Source organism: Apteryx mantelli, chromosome 1 (assembly GCF_036417845.1).
Source record: "Apteryx mantelli isolate bAptMan1 chromosome 1, bAptMan1.hap1, whole genome shotgun sequence".
NCBI classification, from domain to species: Eukaryota; Metazoa; Chordata; class Aves; order Apterygiformes; family Apterygidae; genus Apteryx; species Apteryx mantelli.
In genome coordinates, this window is record NC_089978.1 from 146,236,653 (window position 1) to 146,256,114 (window position 19,462).

Consider the following 19,462-nt stretch of genomic DNA (forward strand, 5'->3'; position numbering starts at 1 on the left):
TTCAGGGAGGTAAACCTTACTGGTTAGAGATTTTTTAACACCAGTGCACAAAGAAGCTCGTTTTAAATGTTCATTTAAACTTATAGTAGTGCAGGCATATATATGAAGTACTTGCCTGGGTCTTGGTGCCCTCTGAGCTTGTTCTTAGTTTTTTTGCTGAATAGTTTATGTGACTTTGGACACAATATCTTAACCCTGTTTTCCCCTACTCCCTTTTTAGTCTTTTCTATTTAGGTTGTGGGATCTTTGGGACGTAACAATTTCTGTGTATTTGTACAGAACTTTCCGTCTGGATGTCCTGGCTTCATTTGTGCCATTCTAAGCACTAGGATAATTCTAATAGTACAGAGTCAGCAGGTATCCTTAAATGTCTGAGAATCATGTGGGAAATTATTAGCTTCCATAAAAACAATTCCCAGTCAGACCAAATTTTACCTGTTCCTCCAAGGAGATAAAGATATATTTAGTTCAACAGAAATAAACTGTTTTAGAAAATACAGTTTAGCCTTACCTGTTCCATTGTTCTTTGATTAATATCATCTGTATCTTTGACCCAAATGGGTCATCTGGCTGACCCATTCTGGGTCTTCTGGTTGACTGATGTGTAGAGTGCTAAAAACTATTTGTTTACCTGATTTCATGTCTCCATGCACAGAGGCTACAGTTTCAGAAGCAGGTGAAAAGACTCCTTCACAAAAGATCCAGTCCTAAAATCTCACCAAAGGCAAAACTCTCATATTTAATAAACTGTATTGGGATCTTTGGATTAAAAGCTCTGTTGGAAACTATGTATTATGGCAAACTTGTGTTTAATGTTTGTCTGTTTTAGTTAGTTAAAGATCCTGCATATTTATTTTCTTTACTTATTTTTCTTCATTAATCTGTGTTTTTAATCCCCTTGAAACCATTACTGATTGAGTTCATGCCTGCTTTCATTTCATTGATTGCTGCTTTTTTCCCCTTTCTAGATAATCCACCCCTGTTCTGGTTCTCTAGACACATCTCTCTCTGGGGGAGCATTTCCTTCAACCTTGCTGTATTCATCAATTTAGCAGTTGCTCTGTTCTACCCCTTTGGAGATGATGGAGATGAAGGCAAGTGGGGTTTGGTTTTATTTTTCCTTTTAATTTCAGACACCTTCCATTCCAAAGTAATACAGTTATATAAAACAGCATCTTCAGGTATGCTCATATGTGCAGATGCCATTGAGTTAGTGTCTTTTAAGAAGGTACCAGCTGTTGCCTGAGATGTGGCCAATCTTCTGTGTCACATGTCCTTTGCAAATGGACAAAACATAGCTGAGTTGAAGACAATCTGACCTCGGGGTTGTTTTTTTTGTTTGGTTTTTTTTTTGGATATTGCAGTATACTTCTGTACACATTCAGTTACAGCCTCTGAGCTAAAGAATGGTTCCTGGCAGCCAAAGGACTGAGATTCCTTAAAACTCACCAATTTGAATGACTTACAGCCTTAAAAAACATATGGAATAGAATGATATGAAAACTGTTTAGCTTGTTGCGTTTTCACTGCTTGGTTTATTGGGATAAAAGAACATAACTGTTGCAGCGGATAAATGCATTATATAAAAGTATGCTTAAAATCAGTGGTTCTGGCTCTGCTTCATCACAGGTCACAGGAAATATAGCAAATAATAGATTTCATTAAATAAATGCAGCAAACTAGCAGGAGGGCACTTTGAATCCACAACAAGCTTAATTGGGATAAAGGAGACTAAATAGTTCAGGAGACTGGTAATGAGAGTTGAGCCTTTCACCTCTGGGTCTTTGATTTGTATCCAGTCTGTAATGTGACTGAAAGTCACCTCTGCCTGATGGCATGTGAACTGAGCTGGTGAAAGCAGTCCAGCTCCTAGCAGATACGTGTGCTTTTCATAAACACCAGAATTGGCACCATCAGACATTCCTGTGGGCTGGCTGAACAGAAAGGCAGCAGATTAAAGTATATTGGCATGGAGACCACGTTGCCCTTTCACCCTACGGGGTGGTCTCTGCAGGTCACAGCGCAGGCATCTCTGCAGCCTTGTGCAGCAAAGTTTGTGAGGTTGTGCTGTGTAAAAGGATAGTGTTTGTACTCGGTGCTTTTCTGTTTGTAAACTGAAGGGTCACTCAAGAGTGCCCATGTCAGAGCCTGTGCAATAGAAGAGAAGAAATGAAGAGTTAAAAATAAACCTTTTAAGCTAATAAGTTTTTAGCTAATCTATACTCATGGAAATCCTCTGGTCTGCAATCGGTAGGCATTAATACTTATTTTGAACAGCAGATTTACATAGTATTAGCTGAAGTGGCCCCCAAAATCCAGCTATTTCAATGACAGTGCATTTCAGGATCCTAATTCCTAGTGCTTGTAGAAGTAAAAGGGATTTATAAACAATAAACAATAGGTGTGGCCAGATGGGATTAGTATGGTCACAAGGCAGACTCCTAACTTCCAGCCTCCCCCTCCACCAAAAACTGACCCAAGAACTGGAGTTTGCCTCACATTTTCCCCCTTTCACCTTGAGTAAAGCCACCTACACTCACGTGTCTGAGGGCTGATCTAACCATCCCAAGAATGCTGCCTTTTAAAAGATTTCTGCAATTCTCGCGTCTTATGACATAAGTGAAATTGCATTCCCGATGAGGGCTCTTTGCCTCTGGCGTGCATGTCATGTCTACACATGTTACTGGTGCAGGTCCCGTGACATGAGTTTGACCTGCAGTAGGGAGCAAGGAAAAATGATTCTTTAAAGAAACACTGAGGGTTTTGGCCTTACCTTTTCAAAGATTTCAGATCCACTTTGAAGTTATTTTTTTAGGATCCATTAAAAGTTTCCAAATCTTGTTGGCAGAGAAACTATCTGACAGAGCTGACCTTGAACCTCTTGCCAAGGATATAAACACTCCTGAAGTTTGGATAAATTTGGATGCCATCTGAACTTTGAGAACAGGGCCTCACCTCATTGTTTTCTAATCCCACCGATAATACTTAGCCATGTAGCTGTTGCCAGACAGACAGCATTATTTCTATTGCGAGTCTAGCCAAATTTTCTATTCCTTTCTCCCCCGACACTGACCTCTTAGTTCATTTGATAACAATAGAAGTCAGCAGGCAAGTGTGACAGTGCCCCCAGATCCGAGTGTGCTTTCTATATCAGAGCAACGTGATATATTTCCAGGGCCTCAAGCAAAGATAGAGGGAGAATAGGGGCATTACTCAAAACTCAGAGAGAGCCAGGAGCCAGCATCCTGCACAGCAGCAAGAGGCTGACTCTGAGCACAGTGGCTCACATGCCTGCAGGAGCTCGGCAAGACCTGGGACCCGCCGCCTCCCCGGGAGCAAGACGCAGCTCTTCAGCTGCTTGTGGCAATGCAGCTGCTGCCTGTTCCTGCTGAAATCCCCACAGCTGCCTCCTGCTGTGGTGAGCGCCTTGCTCCCGTGCAGAGGCGGAGGCTCCCGCTGAACACCCGCAGCTGTTCAGCAGAAAGCTGCTTGTCTCAAACTGGGGCGGTTTGGTGCTGCTTGGAATCGAAACGTGATACTGCAGCACGGTGCCACTTGCTGCGCCACCCTGAGGACTGGCTATTTCTGTAGCTGAGCAATCATGGAATTAGAGTGAGGGAGTTCTAATGAGCCCTGCAGATGGGAGCTGATTAGCAGATCGCTCCAGGAGAAGGGTAAACTGCTTCATCTCTGAGCATTCCTTGGATTTTAATGGAAATTTTATTAGCTGCTCTTATTATTATTACCTATGCAAAATCAAGAATACTGGGATAATATTTCTTGCTGCAATTAGGGCAAGTTGTGGTCAGCAATTGTGATGTGTGATTCACTCTTTTTGTTAGCTGTAGTGGCAAAGGAATTGATCTTTTGGATCTGTTTCGTAGTGCAAAACTGAGTTTCCAAAGATGCCTTTTTCATTTCTCCCTTTCTCTTCTATACAGGCACACTTTCTCCGTTGTTTTCAGTCCTCCTCTGGATAGCAGTGGCGCTTTGTACAGCAATGCTGTTTTTCATCTCCAAGCCTGTTGGTATTCGACCCTTTTTGGTGTCTGTTATTCTCAGGTCTATATATACTATAGGGCTCGGTCCCACCTTGATACTTCTTGGTGCTGCTAATGTAAGTACTTAAAAAGCTAGCAGACTTACCCTTTCAGCAGAAGTAGAGATATTAAGGGTCTCTTATTAAAAAAAATTCCTTGATTAGAGCTATGCAAAGAAATTCTTTTTCTGGTTCACTGGTTGAGCCAAAAAATAACTAAATCATTTTCAGTCATCCTGAAACAGCAATATCAGCAAACTGAAAAGCTGAGAAAAAAAAGACTTTTAGCTTCTGTGCATGTGCACATATTTTAAAAATAAAAACAATGTGAAATTTAAAAGAAATATTGTTGAATTAAAAAGAATAAAAAATACAGTTTTTCCTGTTAAAAAGAGTCATTTCCACTACCAAATGTGTTCAGCAAAATTGACACAATTAATTAAATCTGGAATTAAATCTGTCTTTTTGAGAAGAAAAAAGTTTCAAAATTAAAAATTCTGCCAGCCCTTTCCCAGATCTCTTCACTTACTCGTGTCTGCCTTTGCATGTTTATTGAGTGTGGTAGGATATACGGTCATGCTCACAAATAATCTATTTAAATTTCTGCATGACTGCCACAGCTCGAATTCACCTTAGAGCCAGGCAGCAAAGTATTAGGTATTTGTAACCAGTTCTGTGGGAGTTTTGCATGCTTAAAAATACCCCAGCACGTAGTCAAGGGTAAATATTAGTAAACAGTGTTTACCCATGTTGAAGTTGTGAAAGAAGAATGGTGTTGAGTCCTCATTGTTTTTCCTGGACCACCAAACACATGAGGTTGACCCATTTTGCATTTAGTTCTACCCTGCTGTCCCCTTGCAGGCAAAGCTCAGGAGCAATGGAGAATCTGATGCTGTTGCTTAAATGCTGTACTTCAAAAATTAGTATTATTTTAGTATTAGCCGCTAGTATTATTTCAAGGATTTTATATTGAAAAACATGACCTGAAGGAAATAGTTAATTGTACCCCACCCCACACCCTGTTGTGTTACTATTGTTCTGTCCATGGTAGCCTTCCTAGCTGCTGCCATATGGTCTCAGCTCTGAACTCCAGAGTGTTAGGGATTCACTCTCCAGTTTTTTTCTTAATGTCTTATGGCGTTAATCCCTCCCTGCCTACTCGCTAATGTTACAGAAATATATCATAACCTAATGAGACACAGTGCTGTGTTAGAGGGGTGGATATACTTCCACTTGCTCTCATGAACTCATTCCCATTGTACCTTGGGACTTGGATTTAGCTCATGTTCCTTCTGCCATCTAGACGTTGAACATTTAGTCAAAGCAACCTATATAGACTTTTCACATGCTATGGTGATACAAACAATCAATAACAGGATTTTTCTGATCGAATAAACCTAGTTTTTGTTACCTCCCGCAGCTTTGTAACAAAATAGTGTTTCTGGTGAGCTTTGTTGGGAACCGTGGAACATTTACTCGTGGCTACAGAGCGGTCATCATGGACATGGCTTTTCTCTATCACGTGGCGTACGTCCTGGTCTGCATGCTGGGCCTCTGCGTGCATGAATTCTTCTATAGTTTCCTGGTAAGTGTGTGCTTCTGTGGAGGGGAAAACTTTGCAAAAATAGAAAATACCGTTACACGTGCAGCTGTCTTCAATTTCTTCCTGACAATCAAGTCAAATCATGTGTATTTTTAGCATACCATTCTGTTGGTGCCCCTTAGGAGCTGCTGTTTTCATTAGAATCTGTTTCTGTTAGGACTTATTTTATCTCTATTACAGAGGTGAAAGTTTGCCCATTTCTTTTCAGAAAATTGTCATATTGCCCTCTCCTTTCTCCCATCCTTCCCCAGTGTACATGTTCTGTATATGTTGTTCCTATAGTGTCAGTTGTGTCTCTTTCAATGGTAATCTCTTCTGGACAAGAGTTGTTCACTTGTGTGTGTACAATGCCTATCCCAAAGGATCCCATTCCTCAGTTCATCCTTTAGTCCTAATGAAAAAAAAAATCACTTGGGGAGTGAGGATGGCATGCCGCTGGTGTAGCAGGAAGATTCATCACTTTAAATGTATCCCACTTTCATTTTCTTTTGTTGCCATTACCCAGATGGAATGCCTTTTTATAATGTGATACAGGTGCAGTGCAAATGAATCATACAAAATTATACTAAACTCAGCTAACTGCTCTCTTCACGCTGAATAACATTAAAAGGTATTTCACTGCTCTTGTTTTCTAATCCTTTTGTTTTATGCTGAAGCATGTGAAACTTTCAGGGAGATTGACTGAACTGTGGCCATTTACATGGTTTCACCTTCCATTATAATAGTGGTGAGCTCTTGGCATTCCATAGCACACAGAAATTTTCGGGGGTTCAGTCCTTACTCTGGCAGGGCTACGGTTGAAGTCAAGTTTTCCAGGTCCAAATCTTGACATTAAAGTCGACTTCAAAGCTTGGATAGATTTCAAAAGAGCCAAGATTTTGGGAGTTTAGCTGCAGGACCCTTTTCCAATGAATTGAACTCTCCTACTAATTGCCACCTGGCTTAGAAAACACACACCTAAATCATCTGTTACTCCTTCAATGAATAAAGTGACAGCTATCTTAAAATACTTTCCTACATGCCAAGTAGTGCAAGAAACACTGTATATAGTTACTCTTTTAAATGATTGCTATTGACAAATGTCCGTGATTCGTGGATGGTACAATTGTCAACATTCCCTAGTTACTTACAGATGTTCACTTCATAGTGGAAATATCCCAAACTCTGATATTTGTTACTCATTTTAAGCTTTGTTTAGCATGGGATGAATGATAATTGTCTTCCCTCTTTCTTGCTTTATTGTTAAGCCTTTCACAAAGCATTTTAGATCTTGTGAATTGTGACTAATACTTTGTTCTGTGGACTGTTTTGGTAAATCATTGTGTGTCACTTTATATCTGTAATCTGGGTGTTTTGAAGTGGAAATATGTATATTATAGATAAGGCCCAAAGCACTATAGAACATCAATAGAACTGTAAAAGAAAAAAAAGCTATAGTTTCTTGAAGAGCACCTTTTGCTTCTAATTGTTATTTCTAGGCCTTTGACATTAAAAGAAATACTATCTTAATGTACACTTCCTTTTAAAGTTGAATACTGGGAAAGCAGATAGTGTTGGGTAAAGAAGAATAGAAGTTTCTAGTTTTATACAAACAGTGAAATGAATTTAACTTTGCCCTAAAAAGAGATGGCCCTAATCCCTGCACATATGAATGACTTCCACATGGTCCCATGAACTCAAGGAAACGGTTCACATACATGTGATGACCTGAATGCATGAGTGCTTTTCTTAGATCCACCCCATGTATGTTTATCAGATGAGACATAATATGAAAAATTAATATGTAGATGTAGATTTATCCATAATATGGAGACATTGCTTTTAGATTTTAATCTAGCCTATTTTGAATATGAGAAAAACAACTCGGTCTTGATCCTAACCGGTTCCAAAGTCTGGATCAGTCTCTCATCTCATGTATGCTTTTTAACTTTGGATTTTACTGTGATCTCTCTTAAAATCTAAGACTCTGTGCTATAGTCTCTCCTCCTGTATGGATGCCCAGCTCCCACTGAAATCAGTGTGCCCTGGGTGCTTATGAAGCTGAGTTTAGAATATGGCACATGTACGTTGCCATAGTTCAGGATTTTTTCCTATGTAACACCTATATATTGCCTTTCTTGTGTTCATTTTTCTTCTATGCTTTGCTTTCCCAGCTCTTTGATCTGGTGTACAGAGAGGAGACTTTGCTAAATGTGATAAAAAGTGTTACCCGAAATGGTCGTTCCATTATCCTCACTGCAGTGCTAGCACTCATCCTAGTTTATCTCTTCTCCATCATCGGGTTCCTGTTTTTGAAAGATGACTTTATCATGGAGGTGGACAGGCTGAAAATCAGGACCCCTGTTGCAGGTATTGTTTTTTACATTAAAATCTGTTCCTGATAGATACCTTTTCTGTCTGTCTAACCCAACTTTCCTCTAAGGAAATTTGAATTTTGCCTTTTTATCTATGGGAGCAGAACTAGCTCTATATGCTTGAGTAATAAGTTAAATCGCTGGGTAAAATGTAATATGTAGGGTTGTTTTAAACTAGTCTTATCTGCTGAAATACTAAAATATCACACTCACATTTGATTTATTACATTTTCTCTGTTAACTTGTGGTAACATCAAAAAACCCCCTACATTTCCAAAGTATTTGAAAGAGCAACTCATAGTGGATTTTCTTGGTACATATCCCACCTTAAAAGCAGATCACAGTATTTTCTGTGTATTGCACATGAGGCATGTGATCTTCACATGATCAGTAGATGTATTCACTTGATTTTTTTTTAACTTCATCAGAAATTTATTATAGAATCCACAGTTCTGCTGTTTGGAGATTTCCAGGAACAACTCTTAAATTCACTGCATGTTTCACAAACACGATAATTAGTGTATAATAGTGGCTTCAGTAAAATCATTGGGAGGTTTTTAATCAGTTTTTGCAAAGGGCTGGATTTCAACTTTCTGGAATGAAAGATGTACCAGTGTGCTTGGAGAGTTACAAGCTCACTTTGCTAGACAAAAGCCAGATCTTGTCTGCTGAGATCTTTGGATGCGCTGCCAACCAGCCTGCTAGGAGCATGGGCAGAGGAGTAACTCTCTATGTAGAAATACCTGAGACTAGCTTGTGATTAAATTCCTAGCAGCATGATTCTCCCAGATGCTGAGCTCTTGAGACCTGTACACAAGCACAGAACAGCTAGTAGGATCCAGCCCAGGCTGCGTGTGCTCCATGCCTGCCAGCCTTTTCCTAACTTCATTATTTCAGGACCTAATGCACACAAACGAGGTAAAACGCATTCAAGACTTGTGAGCATGGGGTAGGGTGATGTACCCATATAGCTATTTTGATATTATATGGGAACAAAAAAGAACATGATAGATTTCTTTAACACACTTTGGTTTTACCAGGTTTTTTACAGCCTTAAAAAGGCTGAGGTGGCTCATATTGACATACCGTGCATTTTGGAGCTGGACTTAAGGTCTGAAGTTTCATTTTGAAAAATAATTTTAGCCACTCTTAGAGATACTAGGCTATATGGAGCACTGCTCTGATCCAATTCAGTAGTTCATTTGTGTTTGTGTTTCTTCTGTTGGGTTCTTAATAGATTTTCAGGGTGGAGCATGTGTATTATTGCTAGCTTTATACATTGCCATTTCTGCTCAAACTCTCATCCAGAAAATATCTTGATGAGATACTGTGTATTTCTGTATGATGAAACATTATGGATCCCAAGACAAGTGTTTTAAAAGTTTGTTTTATAAAGCATTACAAGAGAAAGTCAGAATGGATCTGTTTCCCGTGTTACGCAGATTGTCTTAGACTGTTATTTTGGTTGTATGATTTTGCCTTCATTTTTTCTCCTTAAACCTTTTTGCATCTCTGATTTGAAATGCGGAAAATTGTTGTAGATGCACAAGATAAAATTGGTTTGATAAAATCAAGCTGATGTACACATTTACCCACTTTGGAAATGTTAAATTAGTGTTTTACTCAAACCCATACATATTTACAAATGAGTACCAAACTGTGTTATAATCTTTGAAAACTCTTAAATATTCTATGTTCAGGATAACTGAACATCAGCTTGGTGTCCTTCTTGTCAGCTTTTGTGAATAATTTATCTAATGATTTTAAAGCTGACATTATTTTCATATCTGGCAGTTGTTTCTTTCTTTGAATATATTTTGTTCTAACCAGAAGTAGCAGCATTTGATGTAGATTCATTAATTTTGGGAGATGAAATGGGAATAGCTGTGATATACATTAAATATAAAATTATGTTTTTGTTCCTTGTGTTTGCTTTGAGATGTTGAGGCTGACTGGGATGGGAGGAATTGCTGGTATGATTAGGTCTGCTTTTTCTTCTCAACTTTTCAAATCAGTGACTTGCTTCTAGAGAATAGCAATATAAAACTTTGTATCAATGGGTAGGTTTTGCAATATCTATCTTTTTGTGAAGATTCTGCTTTCTCCTCAGGTGTGGGTGAAGTCCTCACTACAACCCTCACATCAATGATGGGAGCCTGTGCAAAAGAGAACTGTTCTACAAGCATTCCACTTATTAACCCAGGTTAGTACAAAAGTTGCCCCAAAACTGTGATCAGTTAGAACTGAGGGATTCATGTGTTGTTATTACAGGGACTTTTCTCAACATGAAAAGTGATGATCACTGCTGTAATTCAGAAGCGCTCAATTTTTGCAAGGCTTAGAGCTGAGTTGGCAACTTGCCTATAATGCAAGTGCTTCCCACACCTGATTTCCAACTGCATTGACATTAATTTTGTTATCAGAAGAGCCTGCTGAATCATTATGCTTGAACGTACAGGTTGTTTCTTTCTAGCTGACTTTGCTGAGACAGAAAGCTTGCCGCTGATCTGCATCATTCATGACCTGCACGAGAGCCACTATTAGATCCATTTTAGGACCACATAAGTTGATTTTAATTGTGTAGCATATATCAACGAACATTTGCTTATGCTTTTTGCATGCATCTAGACAGAGGTTGCAGTGTAGCCAGAAGAGGTAAGAGCCCAGACTCTGGATCAAGTTACTATGTCTTAACAAGTTGCCATGGCTCAGCTGAGCATGGGTTGCAGTCCATCTGGGCACTCGTAGCTTGTGGCAAATGCAAGCGAATGCAGCCTGTCGCAAGCCTTGTTTTGATGGGAAGGATGCATTGCTTCATGCTTGTGGCAAGCAAAGAGCTCATTGCTGGAGTTCAGCAGATGAGCTCATCTGGTTTTACTTTGATACCTGCGTTATGAGTCTGATACATATGTCAGAAGGATCCTGTCAGCTTAAAATATGCTCAGTTAAAATAAAGGGCCTGTCTGTTGTGTCCTGCTGGGGTCAAACCAGTTACCAGATATTGGGTCAGGAAGGAATTTTTCCCAGATCAAGCTGATAGAGTGTTTTGTCCTCTTCTGTAGTGTGGGGCTACAGGATCACCTGGGAGTTTTTTAGCCTTTTTTTTTTTTTTTTTTTAGCTAGGCAGGGACCTTTGATGGTGGTGATGGTGGCACTACTCTGTCTCTCCTACTCTCTTTCTATGGCACAATGTAGTTGTGGTGTTTGGTCTTTCACTACAGATGTTAAATTTGTTTTAGCATGTTGTGGTCTGTGCTGTGTGGGTGTGCGCACAGTGGATGGTCTACAGGCTCGGCATATTTACTGCCACAGTTGCCTGTGGTTGCTGGGGGCTGAAACTGAGGACACAGACGGTCCCTTCCTGTCCTGTGTTCCAGTATAACATTGTTGCACGTGCTTTACTCTCCCACTACTAACTTGTGAGCTTTTAGGGTCAAGGGTGGGGGGGAGAGGGCTGTAAAAGTAGGCTTTTTTCTCCCCAGCTGTTGTGTAAATGGGCCTCATAAGCAAAGTGAGAAACTGTCTGACTAGATAGAGAAAACAGTCTATGAGCCATTGGCAAACTGCTACATTCAAAGAGTAATCAATCAGTCAAAAGAGCTGCAATGTGGCTGTTGCCAAGCTCTCTAAATGATAGAAATCTCACATTTCTTATTGTTTGGATACTATTTCTTTAGAATTAAACCATAATGAAAGGGGGCTATACAAAAGATCTAAGTGCACTGTCACTTAATCTTGGAAGAGTTTCATACATCCAGTATAAAAAACATTAAAAAACAACATTCAGCAAGAATCTTGCTCATCTTAGCCAGTGAATCAGCTGTCAAAAAGTACTGTTCTACCTTCTGTCATCTCCTGAGACAGATCATCTGCCTTCTGGCGAAAGTGCAAGCCCCATGCAATGCAAAGGCAGCTCAGCCTGAGGTCTGGGGGGATTCGTGTCATAGTCACATAAGTCAGTCCGCGATTGTCTGAAGGGAACATGAAATGCTCTCAGTGCTGTCTCAGCTCCAGTGCGGAGATGTAAATATCTTGCTTTTCAGAGCGGATCACTGCTAATCATTTGTTATGATGAAACTGCTTCTGTCCTGAGTTTCACTGGTTGAGCATGTTCTCAGTCATTGCTCATGTAGGTGAGGGGATTAACTGGGAGCCAATCTGCTCTGCTCGGAGAACATCCCTTCTCCGCAGCCTGCTTCTGCACTGCTACACTGATCTGTCGGTGTAAAAATCTTTTGCCTCGCCTCCCTCAGAGTCTCCCGCGCTTCACTACAAAAGCAATTCTGTATCACCTAAGTCTTTGCCTGGTGAAGTGTTTCATCATGTGAGTAACTTTAAGTACAGGAGCAGTTGGGCTGGAATGCTGGAGCAACTTGTACCTGAAGTTACATAAACACATTTTATTGGATTGGGACCTTAAATAGTTTGGCATGGCAGTAGTCTCCTCTTGCCCTCAGGAGGGTTATATGTGCATACAACCAAGTCCAGGTAACAAGGTGGAGGAGATGGGATGGAGAACATTTTTTCTCTCCACCCAATGCACATCTATAGGGAAGGAAGTGAATATTTAGCTACTGAGAGCAAGGCTGGAAGACGTACCCTATTTAAAGGAACTTCACATCCACAGAGTACATGGCTTTAGCTTTATTCCCTTTGTGCTCTTTAGCACGTAAAGATCAGTGCTGGAAGGATGTATAAGATATCTGTTTGTAAAAGGGGACATTTTGAAATGTTCATTACACTCCCTGGCCTGGCACTGCTCCTGGCAAATTCAGATTGGTAGATGTGGGCACTAGTCCTGCCTGTGCTTGTCTTGGAGCTCTGGCCCAGAAGCTGGGTAGCTGTGTGCCTTCAGATCAGGATTTTTGTAGCAAATCTTCCTGTCCTCCCACTTCCTGCACTGTGATTGACATCGTCGTGTGATCTGAGAGTGCTCAACCTGGGTTCCCTTTGGATTAAGCCTAGTCAGAAGACATGCTGCAGGAGTCTACCAAGAGCTGTCCAGCCACTAATGGTCGTTCCAGCCACAAACCAGGCTAGAGTTGGTCCCAAGTAAAACCCCCCAAACCTCATTAAGTGTGGACTTTGGGTCCTTAGCACCACTTTGCTCTACAGATCCACTCCTATTGATATTACAGGCATAGTCTGTGTCAACGAGCTGAGCCTGAGCTATGAGCCCACTGCGCTAGCAGGGTTACCTGGCTTCCAGACTGAAGGCAGCCCTTGCAGCTCCATGTGTGGGAGTGGAAGTCCCCGCAGCCTGCACTACTGCACTGGAGGTTTCTGCCCACTGCAGGCTGTCAGCAGTCTCATTCCCTGACAAAGAGCAACCTGAGCTTGCTCTTCTGGGTGAAATGTGGGCAGCGTTTTCCAGGAGGTTGTGTCAGGTGATATTTTTCTTTCCCCAGTTACAGGGGCAAAAACTAAGTGGAAACTGGGGGATGCTGCTTCTTGCTGTTGTGAGATGGTGCCAGTCAGCTGACAAGCGGTATCTTGCGTCGCTCTGAAGCATGGGCTTGCTCTGAATTTGCAACTCAGTGGACACGGAGAGTTGCAGGTCACTATTTTGAGCAGATATCTCTCTCTGGTGTTGCAGCTTCCAGTTCGCAGCCCTGGTTTATCCTTGTCATATGCCAGAATCTAACCATCTGCTGTTTCCAGCACCTGACCCCACTCGCACGAGCAGTGGAAATCTTGTTCTCTAGTTACCTAAATGAAATAGAAGCAGTGGCTTTTGTAAAGGTTTTTTATTTCTCTTGTGGCCTGTCAACTTTCTTAAGCATAGATATTAACTTCAAAAAAAGTGACAGAGTAATGTTTGGAAAGAGGAAATAAGGGCAGGATGCAAAAGCAGAGGAGATAAATTAGTATGACTAGGATCACACTGCTAGTAAAAAATTTCCAGATGTGAAGGAGAAAAAAAGGTTTCATTGTTTCAATCCTTTCAGTTTCTATATTTAAGCAATTTTTTGAAATGTGGAGTTATTAGTGGTAGTAGTGGCCATAATGACAGTATAGTTTAATAGGGACATCTACCCCAATGCCTGCCTTTGCTTTTCTTTTTGCTAAAAATTGCTTAAATCAGGAGTTCTTTTTAATTTAATTTGCTTGCATAGCAAAATCAGTGGTGGCAAAAGCAGCAGATACCAGCTCTGTTTTGCTAGTACCAATCGCGACACACACACCACAGTTTGGGAACCTATTTTAAATCCAAATTGCTTATCTGTAATTTGAGTACTTTCAGTCAATTCAGTTTATCAGAGTCTATCTCAGTGCTCCAGATGTGGTAGTTTGGGACTGTTAAATACGCAGCTTCAGTTAACTACAGCAGCAGAAGTAGTTATTTATTAAACTATGTTAAAATAAATGCATGGAGCAAACCCAAGGGAGAATCTCTGCCTTAGCAGCTTAAGCAAATGTATCCCTAAAGAGAAAAGCAAAGGAGGGCAGAAGAAATGGCAGTTATGGTCCTGACCCTTCAGTGCAAGCCAGCGGGACACAGGGAAAGATTCAAGCAGGGCTCTTCAAAAGGCAGCCGTTGCTGCAGCCACAGCATGGGAGCGCGCGGTGGGGGGGATCCTGGCCGTGGTGGCAGAGTTGCTCCGGGGGCTGGTGTTCCAGCCTGGCTCCTCTGCACGTTCAGTTACCCCCCGCACAATAGTACCCTCTGTGGCTCGGCCAAAACCACGCAGCAGCCCTATAGCAGAGATAAGAATAGAATCCAAGTTTTCAGGCTGAGGTCAGCGCGAGTCTTTCATTTAATGTCTATCAGGCGTGCTCTTAGGCATGTGTTCTAGCAGAAAGATCATGAACAGATTTACTCACGTAAGAGCCAGCCCCTCCTTAATGGTTTGAAACATTAACATGACTTGGCTTGTACATGAGTAGGTAGAGGAATGATTTCACAGGAAGGCAATCCTTTTATGAATGTGCTTCTAATTCTGTGTTTTTATTGCTTCTCCTCTATGTGTCAGCTGTGCATTTAGGGGGCCCCCTGGAAAAGCAGTGTTAGTGAAACTGGTGGGAGTACTTGCAAGGAAAGGGTACTCCCGAGAATAGGGATGGCAGCTCTGGGCCCTTAACAGTCGCTAGTGGGAGAACTGTTTGGGATTTTCTCTGTCTCTCTTCAGGCTAATATTGCCTGCTATGCCGAAGTATGTGCAGTGATGTGCAAATGGATAGGGATGATCATTGAAATTCTAGCTGGAGAATATGAGGGGCAGATGTGTATTGCAGTCACTTTCTCTGGTAGGGAATTGTTGCTCTGTTTGAGAAGTGACCGTTTGATGCTGTGATTCATAAAGCTCTTCTCCTGTCTGTAGGTGAGGAAGAGGAGGATGGAATTGAAAGGACCTGTGACACCCTGCTCATGTGCATTGTGACAGTATTAAACCAAGGCCTGCGAAATGGTGGTGGCGTGGGAGATGTGCTCAGAAAGCCTTCCAAAGATGTAAGTGTTTGTCAGAGGAAATGCAGCATTACTCCCTGAGCGTCTCATGAATGCCAAAGTCAATTTTGGAGGATATAGACAATATTTTTATCTAGTTGGCTCTAATGTCACACAGTTGATTTATCTGTGTAATTTTTACATCCCAGATGGAACCTTTAATGGGAAAAGCTGGGCTTGTTGTGATGATGTTACATGAAGAAGGGAACACCAGGTGGTAGTTTACCTTTTTGGAAATCTGGGGCATATTATAACCTTCCAACACTGCTAAGGAGTGTTGCTGGATTTAATCAGTTTTCTGTTACAGTAGGAATCGTAAATGCAAACTTTCAGAAGGGACTGATTGATGAATATATGTCAAGACTCTCCATTGTAGTACATGGAGTGTATGCTAAGCTGAGATTTAACCTAGCATCTGCCCTGGAATAGATCCTATTGTTTATTTGTATTGAGCATTGTACTGTCAAAACAGAATTTTGCAAACATGTGCTTTTCCAGAAGTTTTCTCCAAAATTCAGTTCATTTAAGAACTACTCATGATATTTGTTTTTTAAGCATTAAGAAGACCAGCATAAATAAAGGCAGTATAGTAGCCCTTTGGTGGGCCACACCACAACACAAGGCTTAAATTCGCAAATAGACTCTCAGCAGGGCTTGCAAGGGTCCAGATACAAATAATTCATGTCTGAATTAAAGAGCTTCTTGTGCTGGTTGTAGGAATCTAGGTCCTAACTCATAGACTGGGAGAGTCTACAGGACCCATAGTCCATCCCCATGAAGTCTGTAAACACTTGCAGGCTTTGCAAGTGACCCTTGCCACTTAGCAGTAATGTGATGCTGACTACATTACACTTCACCAAGGATAGCACTGTAATCCTCATGAACATGTGGGAAACTAAGAAAATCGGTGACTTGCAAGTCAGTGTCATGGTGAAGAGTAGGACTTGGTTTTAATGTTCCTCCTTCCTGTACTGACTGTTGCCTCCTGTCTGCCACAGAACTCCTTTAGTATTTTATTAGAAGTGTTAATGAGAGTCCAGTCCAGTCTTTGCAAGAAGAATAGTGACTATGATGTGAAGGCACAAAGTGGTGATGATATGGGGAATACCAGCAGTGCAGAGCGGTGTGGGTGTGTGCGCGTGCACCCACGTGTGTGTGTGCATGCCCATGTGGTGTTCCAGAAAGACGCGAACTTGGTCTGCCCCCTCTGAGCCAGCTCAGAGCCATGTGACTGCACTAGCACAGTGCCAAAACCATTAATAAGCCCTGCTTGGGGGCAGAGGATAATAGCCTGCTCTTGGCATCCCACAAGCATGCTCCCCTAGTTTCCCGTTCTTCAGTGAGCAGACTTGGCGTCAATCTGGAACATTCCACAAAGACGTACCATAAGTGTATCCCTATATGCCCCCACGCAGTATTAGGGAGATCTGTCATAGTGCTCAGTGGGTACCAGCAACTTGATATCACTATTACTGTACTAGCAAGGTAATTACCCTTGGTAAAGCAGTACACTAGTGCAGCTATACTGCATCTGGAATAGACTAGACAAGCTAGTCTATTCTTCATGCTGTGTGGAACAGCATAAAGGACAAGAGTCCCAAAGAGATAGGAGCATATGAGGCCAGTACTACTTTGCTCAGTCATAAAGGTAATCCCTCTTATGTGAGTAAGGCCAGTAGAATTTAGCATACGAAAAGAAAGCCTTTTCTTATGCATTGCCTCGCTCAAGCTAATGTGAAAATGTTGTTTAATATTTTAGAGGTGTGCTATTTTTATATCTTATTGCAACCTTATCATTGTTTCAGGAGCCCTTGTTTGCTGCACGAGTTGTTTATGATCTTCTATTTTATTTCATTGTCATAATTATTGTTCTAAACCTAATCTTTGGAGTCATCATTGATACATTCGCTGATCTCAGGAGTGAAAAGCAGAAAAAAGAGGAAATACTGAAGACAACCTGTTTCATCTGTGGTAAGTATTACTGAGCTGTTGAGATATTTGATAGGTAAAAGAATAAAATGAAATATTCCTCAACAAATAAAGCATGAACCTAAAGAGTGGTTTTCTTCTACAGGGAAAGTGTGTAAAAATGTTAGAGTTTGGTTCCAAATTTATTTCCTCACAGTAAGAAACAGAGTTGGTTTAGGAGTCAAAAGATAGCTTTGCCAAAAGACGGCTTTCCAGTCTCCACCCAGGATCTGAGGGAGAAGAGCTGTGTCTCACGCTTGCATCATCGCTGCTAATGGAGATGGTGCAGCTACTGACTTTATTTCGCAAAGTCTGATGCAGATGAAAGTACAGCTTGCTATTTCACAGCACAGTGGATTCCAGAAGGGTAACAACAGCAAAATCTGCGTGTTTCAGAAGGTGATGTGGAACAGGGAACAAAGAAGTTGAATGGAAATCATCTTCACAAAACCCAAAGATGAATCACTCTTATTTTGAGGTGCACTCACAAAGAGGGGCAGACCTTCACTTCCCTAAGGGACTTCAGAAATACCTTCTTCTTTATAGGCTGGGTGTTGTTTCCATGGTCGTACTGGCAGGGATGAACATTGTGCAGAGCACAATGGCTTTAGTGTCTATGGAAGGCGCCACAAAAGATCCGGGGAGGAAAGCTGTAACATGGGGGAAAACATTTGTGAATCCTGTCCTTCCTGACTATGGCCTTCTCCACCAGAGATTTGACTGGTTACAGCAAAAAAAAAAAAAAAAAAAAAAAAAAAAAAAAAAAATCTTATGACTACAGCTCTGCAAAGTCTGTGTGACTACAGAGCTGCAAAGACTCACCCTCACTGCTAAGTTTAAGCGCACAAACAATCCCACCGCAGCTTAAGTGGGGCTATTCACATGCTTGACGCTCAGCATGTGCATAAATCTTAGCAAGATCAGGACCTGGATTGCATGCTGTGTGCTAACCAGTATACATTTTGAAAGAATCAGAGCCAAAGCTTGTAAAGCACTTTATAGCCTTCAGCATAGAAGGCACTGTAAAACTGTAACACATTTATTATATTGTTATTGTTATTAAGAGGAAATATCACAAAAGAGAGTAAATGCTGCGCTGAAAGAATTCTGTCAGGAATGCCTTCTGGCCTGGAATTTCTTGCCTGACAGTTACTGCATGTGGTTATAGCTTTTAAATTAAGACCCTTCAAATTTATGATCCTTTAAATTGTTAGGTTCCTTTCTCTAACATATTTAACAGATTTGGGTATTTTTATGTTTAAGCTTATTTTTTCACATTATGTTCATGTCTTTTGCAGGACTGGAGAGAGACAAATTTGATAACAAGACAGTTTCATTTGAAGAGCATATAAAGTCAGAACACAACATGTGGCATTATTTGTACTTTATAGTTCTTGTCAAAGTTAAAGATCCGACTGAATACACTGGTCCTGAGAGCTATGTGGCACAAATGATTGTGGTAAGTCAATTTGGGCATGTGCTTTATGCAACTGAGAGATGTTTCTTGCAGCTAGAGCAGAGAATATCTTTCTTTTTCTCTCTGTCTTAACAATAGGAGGCATCGATCTGTATTTTTAAAGATCTTTTCACATGTCTTAGACAGTCTGCAACAAAGCCCCAGTCTTAAACATAATGAAAAAGATGAAGGCATAGACCACAGTCTCTACTTTGGCTTTCGTGCTCTCATGCTCTGTGGGTTCCTCTGCCTCATTAGCCAAACCAGAGTCAGAAGAGCATGCATCATAACATCTGCTACTGCTGCTGCTTTGTCCAGTATCTCTGGGCTGCTGTCCAGAAAAATAATAACTCCTGCTGAACAGTGAAACACAGGGTCAGTGTGGAGGGCTAGCGCTTTCTCCTACTACTGCTCTGAACAAACTATTGAAAAGACCAAGAAGAGCTGCTGCAGGGATTTGAAGAGCTACAGAAACTGCATCACGAGGCAGTGAGAGTATGACTTGGAGTCAGAGAGAGAGATTTGATGGCACTGGGGCAGAGAGATGTTCAATTACATCTCAGTTCCTGCCTGCTATCCAAGAGGGTTCATTCCA

At 41.2% G+C, this 19,462-nt stretch overlaps 1 protein-coding gene across 1 annotated transcript in view; it reads left to right on the plus strand.

The window, feature by feature from the left end:
- Nucleotides 1-19,462, plus strand: part of ITPR2 (inositol 1,4,5-trisphosphate receptor type 2) — a 271,787-nt gene that overhangs the window by 225,799 nt on the left and 26,526 nt on the right. The window contains exons 48-55 of the mRNA XM_067305912.1: nucleotides 969-1,094; nucleotides 3,942-4,117; nucleotides 5,460-5,624; nucleotides 7,796-7,991; nucleotides 10,107-10,199; nucleotides 15,319-15,446; nucleotides 17,249-17,414; nucleotides 18,710-18,870. Of these exons, the coding sequence (XP_067162013.1) occupies nucleotides 969-1,094; nucleotides 3,942-4,117; nucleotides 5,460-5,624; nucleotides 7,796-7,991; nucleotides 10,107-10,199; nucleotides 15,319-15,446; nucleotides 17,249-17,414; nucleotides 18,710-18,870 (1,211 nt within the window). The remainder of the gene's footprint in view (nucleotides 1-968; nucleotides 1,095-3,941; nucleotides 4,118-5,459; nucleotides 5,625-7,795; nucleotides 7,992-10,106; nucleotides 10,200-15,318; nucleotides 15,447-17,248; nucleotides 17,415-18,709; nucleotides 18,871-19,462) is intronic.